Source organism: Halyomorpha halys, unplaced genomic scaffold, assembly GCF_000696795.3.
Source record: "Halyomorpha halys isolate HHAL.00 unplaced genomic scaffold, Hhal_1.1 Scaffold120.1, whole genome shotgun sequence".
NCBI classification, from domain to species: domain Eukaryota; kingdom Metazoa; phylum Arthropoda; class Insecta; order Hemiptera; family Pentatomidae; genus Halyomorpha; species Halyomorpha halys.
Window position 1 is genome coordinate 754982 of NW_027108251.1, and position 6430 is coordinate 761411.

Sequence of the window (6430 nt, forward strand, 5' to 3'; positions counted from 1 at the left end):
GGTTTAATTTCTAGATCAAACTTGCAAATGAAATTATTAATATTCTATCGAAGACAAACTTAAAAAAATTTAGTTTCCACATGTCTCGACTTACCTTACTGTACTAGCTCAACATTGAGAGTATATGAGGACTCGGGATACGGTTAATTTATCTTTTCCGTAGTTTATTTTCATTTATTATATTGTTTAAATCTAATTAGTGTTATTTAATTTCTCCAGGAAAGGTTCACCTGCGCACGACCAGAAGATGCGGTACCCTGCCAAGAAGCAGCCATGTTCTACAGCCTCAACGAGAGATTTGGCGAGAGGCCTTCGCTCAATGAACCCACAGAACCCAGTGAGTTCGAGTCCACTGTCACGATCATAGAGGCACGATGACCAAATCATAGTTATTACTAGTATTATCAGTTCATAACTAAATATTGTAGCTTAATTAAACATTTTTATACTTTTATAATATAAAGTTGAGCTCATTTAAACACCTTAATCATTTAGTTTAAGAAATTTATTCAAAATGAATACATAAATAGGAGTGAGGCAGTATAGTGGTGCAGTACACAAGCAGACACACAGAAGGGACCAGAGTCTAATCTGGCTTTGAAGGCAGAAAACATATGTCCACAACAAAACATTTGATTTGTATACTTTTTTGGATATAGTGAAACAGAAAGTGACTTTATAATATTTAATTAGGTACAAATGTTTCGCAAAATCATGATGTATAATGGCAATTTTGTAGAAAAAAGCATATAAATAGGGCTAAAGGAAACAGCCAGGGAGGTAATAGGTATTCAGGAGAAATGAAAATGCAAGAAGTGGTTCGCAGAAGAATGAGGAAAGGCAGAGGTGGAGAAAATAAAAAAAGTATTGAGCTTAGCTAAATTTGATTAAAAAATGTTGGATAAATACACAACCACCAGAACAAACCATGGTGTTTGCCATGAATACAGCTTACAGTCATATATTGAATACTTACTTAAACCAGACAATTGTATTGTTTTTGTTTTCCTTACGATTCTCAAGGGTTCCTACAAATTCCTGCTGCTTAGGATTATAATTTCAGTTGAAAGTTAATTAATATTTTGTATTGTTTCTTGGGAACGCAATTGAAACACAATTAATTCTCCTGTGATTATCTGTTAAAAATAAAGATGAAATAATAGAGTACTTTCAGCATAATGCACTTATATAACCAGCTTGAGATCGGTTTTCATTTACTAAGTTAAGGTTTCGGGATGTCACCTTAAACTTTCAGACTTAACAAGGCTTGTTCAGTGAACCCTGTATGTTTCCCTGAAGGAGAGTAAAGGATTGGATGACAACCAAGACGTGCTAACGAAGGAATTCATCATGCATTAAAGAGTTAAAAAATTCAAGTCTGATCACACTAACATGTCGCGTTCAAACCAAAAGTAGAAGAGCGCGGTGTATTTCATCTCAATAATTTTTAATTACTTTAATGAAAACTACCCATAATTACTAGTTAGAATTGATGAGTCTGCCAAGTATAGTTAGGGGGAATACAAAATGTCAGCTATTTCAAAACATCTAAAAAAAATCATTTTTTATTCGGTGTTCCATATCTTTGAAACTACTAATAAACAAAAAAAAAATAGAAAATCTAATAGGCCACTATGTACAGTAAATGAACTAAAATATCAGCCCAGGTTTACGTTCTATAGTCTACGAGATACAGTTTATAAAATATCAAAGTTTGATAACGTATATACTGAAAAATCAGTAGTTAGTGAATTTATTGTGGGAAATCTTTATCTCAGACACCATGAAACGTACAGATGAAATGAAAAATAGTTTATTATTCTGGGACTATGTCCCTTCAGAACAATTATAAGGTAATATTACTTTTACAATAACTTATATTGGCCATAACAATGTGGCCACACTTAATTAAAACTTATATTAAAATTGTATATAAATAATTTTATGAGGAGAAGATAGTGGGGAGGGGTGCGGTCAGAATATAACACAAATAAATTGAAATAACTTATTTAATAGTGCCAACGTTTCGGCCAGAATTTCTAGCCTTCATCAGGGCTGCTAGCAGGAGATCGGGCAGCCAAATCAACGTAGTAGTAAACAACCACGTCAGATGAAGGCTAAAATAATTAAGAATTATCTGTACAATTATAATAATGGGTTTGATAGGTGAAGTAAAAGGTAGTTAAATAGAAGGATTTTAGACGAGGGAAGGGTTGGTACATGACGTATGTTAGAGGGAATGGAGTTCCAGTGAATGGCAGCTCGGTTAAAAAATGATTTATGAAACGCAGGAGTTCGGTGAGTTGGAGGGTAGATATAAGATAAAAGGGATTTGGTAGTACGGAATTGGACTGAGAATTTGAATTGGAGGTTTTATAGAATATAGGAGGGCGCTGAGTAGTTGGTATAGAAAGGAAGCTAGAAAATACCAGTAACAGAAGGATGGATAGAGCCACCTGAGCTCGGCGTAAGATGTTTAAGTTTAGATTCGAGATTACACGAGAGTTATATACGAGGCAGCCACAGTCAAGGTGGAGGAAAACAAGAGAGGAAACTAAGAGTTGATGGGTTTTAATTGGTAGGAGATAACGGATTCTATTGAATTGGTTCCGGGTAAATATCAGATGTCAATTAGCAATCAAATTAAGGTTAGTTTAATGTGCTGTTAGTAGTTTATGACCTTTATTTTAGTAGATTAGTAGATTTTATGATATACTTCCAAATATTGGATATTTAGGTTTAATACATATTGTAGATCTTCTAATGTTGTTAATAGTTTCAAAGATATGGAACACCGAATAAAAAATGAATTCTTTAACGATGCGAAACAGGCGCCATTTTTTATTCCCCCTAACTATGCTTGGCAGTCTCATAAATTTTTGCTATTTATATATAGTTTACTAATACATAGTTTTCATTAAAGTAATCAAAAACTGTAGCGAAATAACCGATTTTTTTCTCCTCTTGGGCTCTTGCACTAAAACGATAGTTGCCCGCGACAACACGTTTGTGTTATACGTAGCCACAAAATTTGTTTTTTTGATATCCTTGACGGAGGAGCTATGTTAAATACAGATTTAGGCATTTTAATTTCAGGTTCACATTGTAGTTTTACCATTTGTATGGTTGCTACCAAAGAGGAATTCAACTATTGCTATATTGAGGGAACCGAACACCAGTTTGTAAGAGACCATTTTAATTCTCTAGGCACTGGCTAACTGTGCAATAGTTACTTTAAAATATATTTCGGATTTTTTTTTTTATATTTTCTATTTTTAGCCACACAGCTAACTTCGAGCACAAATGGAAAAAAAGATGGTTCATAATGAGTTGTCACACTTTCGGAAGTGACAACTTAGAAATAGATTATTAATTAAAACAAATAGTTACTTCTTAGTCGAGTATAGAATTTGACAAACTCCTAGACCATTTATATTTCAGAAAGAAGCAATGTAGCTCTTTACATCGGGACCTGCTCGTGCTATACTGCAGGTGGCCCGAGTGTAATTTTACGATTATAATTAATGTGTGGAAAAGGGGGGCTGGAAATTAAGAGACCTTTCTGATTGTAAACATGCATATATATTTTTCTGAAGTTTAAAAGTATTGATTCCCTGGAGGGGCAATTATATTAGTTTGTTAGGTTTTAATGTAATTTAATTATTTATCTATAATAGTATAAAAACAGAACATTGGGGTGGTCTCATGGCTTTTATAATAATATGGCTTATCTGGTGAATGACGTTTTCGCTGCCGCGGTGACGTCTTCTAGCCGCTTTCTCGCCCAGGTTGTGCTGTGGGCGAATATGGTGAAAACCATGTGATCGCCTGGTGTCTGATAAGACGTCCTTTTCTCTCAGAGATTGGCCAGCGTGTCCTGGACTCCAGCGTGATGGTAGGAGTAGGCCAGGTCCTAGCTTGCATAGTGCATAGGCTGGGGCGCCATTGCAGTCGCAGCGTCTTCCAGGCCTTCCGGTGTCCGCGGCAAGGGGGGCATCAGGAAATGAGACCCCCCACCCCGACTTTATATAAATTAAAAAAACAACGGCAAAAATCGGATTACTTAAATCCGACAGTAGCAATACAATTTTTAAGATGTTTTTTAATGAAGAATAACAGGATGAGAATGAAAAATTTAACGCTCACCAATCAGGAGGAATATTTCTCCTCTTTCCTCCCCCCAACCCTTTTGCGGTTATCACTACCACTGTTAGGCCACACTTCGCAATGCGAAACTTCATCAGTCAAGACTTCTATTCGAAAGGTCGAAGTGAGGCACTTCGATGAAATTTTAATTATTAAATTTATGAATGTAAAAAGCAGTAGAGGTTGATTCGATGTCCAACTAGAAGCATTTTGACGTTGAATATGCTCATAATGAGACCAAGCTTTGAGCATGGATGTTGAAACCAACTGTTTAGCAAGTGCCGACAGTTAATAAATCTACCTGGGAAGTTATCCTTTGTGAGAAATGGCCTGTGAGAACAATACACGGTGGGGGTGTTCTACAAACAAGAGGAAGCATAAGGCATAAGGCCTTAAAGCTGATGCTACATTTCTTTCTTCTAGTGATAAAAACAGAAATCTAAGATTCATATCAGTTATCTAATATGGCTATTTAACGACTTCGGAAAGATTATTATCTAGGAAGTTACTGTACTTTTTCAGGATAATAAAAGCACATGGAATGAGGAAGATGTCGAATCTGCATCATTTCCTTATCCAACTAGTTTTTCTTTTGAGACATTTTGCATGAGAAATTTTCACATGAATAGTTATAAAAGTATGTTAATAAATGTTAATCAACAGGATCTTGGTGAAAGGTTTATTTTAATGTTTCCCGAAAAATTCTAAACTATGAGCTATATTATGCATATTTATGTCCACCTATTTGAATAATAAGCAAAAGAATCAAACAATTAAAATTTCCTAAATAGACTTTAAAATTTAAAAAAAAAAAATGGTTTGTATGCATTAGCACGATTAACTTAATTGAGGTATGGAATTGAAAAAGCTGCATGAGCCGAAAAACTAATTTTGGGAAAAACAATTTTTTGTTCTGAAATTATCAAAAAATTACAGCTCAAGGAACTAAACCTTTGAAAACTGAAAAATTCATTCATCCGTTCGCGAAATCATAGTGGAAATGGGAAAGAGGATTCCATGGATGGAAATTTTTCACACTCGTTTTCTTCTTGGCCTACATCATGAAGTCGGAAGGTCTTTCCTAATGGAAAAATTTACTCAACAGTTCACAAGGTATTAGCAGAAGAGTTGGAAAATTTTCCATTTAGCCTACCTTTAAATAGTCAAAAAATCTTCTGGTACCAGGTAAAACTCTTCCATAAAAAGAAAAATCAATTAGAGAATGCTTGATTTTTCCCGTTTATAAAAGTTCGCACAAGACTAGTAAAGTGCAAATCTTGCCTCGTGTGTGAATAGTCTTCATCTTCTCGATGTTATTTAAGAAGTGGGGTAGTATAGTGAGTCCACTCTCACTATGTTGGGGTAGTATAGTGAGTCCACTCTCTTGGGCCGGGTTCGATCCCGGCCATGATATATACATAATTAGACTTTATATATTATTTCACCTGTTGTAATTGATAAACGTTCTACGTTTCGGCTAATACGCCAACCCCAGGAAAGCAAATTTCAATTGCACATTTCAATACAGGCTCAAAGATTCCGCAAGTTAACAAAAAATCAACGATTTTCGATTTAAATAGAATTTGATGCAGCCAGACATATTTTTTTTTTTTTTTTTTTTTTTTTAGGAAATTTTAATTGGTAAAAATAAAAAAGTAAAATCAATTACATTAATTAATTTGAAATTTGAAAATTAACGGTATAATTACTAAAAAAAGAAGAGAAATTTATCAATTTATTCAACTATTTGAATAGGTTAAATATTTATTCAATTATATAGGCATAAGCAAATATTTATTCCATTATGTATTACAGGCAGTGCATTTCTTGAAAATACTATCGATTTTAATATAGAAGACGCATTTCTTGAAAATAATATCGATCTTAAAAGGGCGCGTTTCTTGAAAATACTATCGATTTTATGATCACATATTTTTAGCATTTCGAAATTTTCTACATTGAAATGTTAGGTTATTATTGGATTAAAGAAAGTGGATAATAAAATCGTGAGCTCATTTATTGACTTATTAAAACATTTGTCACAAGAAGAGATCGTAAGAACAAAAAAATAGAAGGGAGTCCTCTTATTATCCTTTCATAGTAGAACTAGACCTTCCCACTCGGTTAGAATAGGGTGGTAACCAATAGGATAATTGAAACAGGGCTAAATGAAAACACGATAAAAACATTGTAAAGACTATGGCCACAAAGAAAAAAATTAAATTTAAAAGGTAATTTTAAATTCCAATAAATCCCACCAAATCACATTTACTCTTCGACGTAA

The 6430-nt window shown here is 33.9% G+C and overlaps 1 protein-coding gene across 1 annotated transcript in view; it reads left to right on the top strand.

Moving 5' to 3' along the window:
- LOC106678054 (uncharacterized) overlaps positions 1–463 on the top strand; it is an 11224-nt gene extending 10761 nt beyond the window's left edge. The window contains exon 4 of the mRNA XM_014416347.2: positions 220–463. Within this exon, the coding sequence (XP_014271833.1) occupies positions 220–378 (159 nt within the window). The 3' untranslated portion in view covers positions 379–463. The remainder of the gene's footprint in view (positions 1–219) is intronic.
- Positions 464–6430: the final 5967 nt, after the last annotated feature.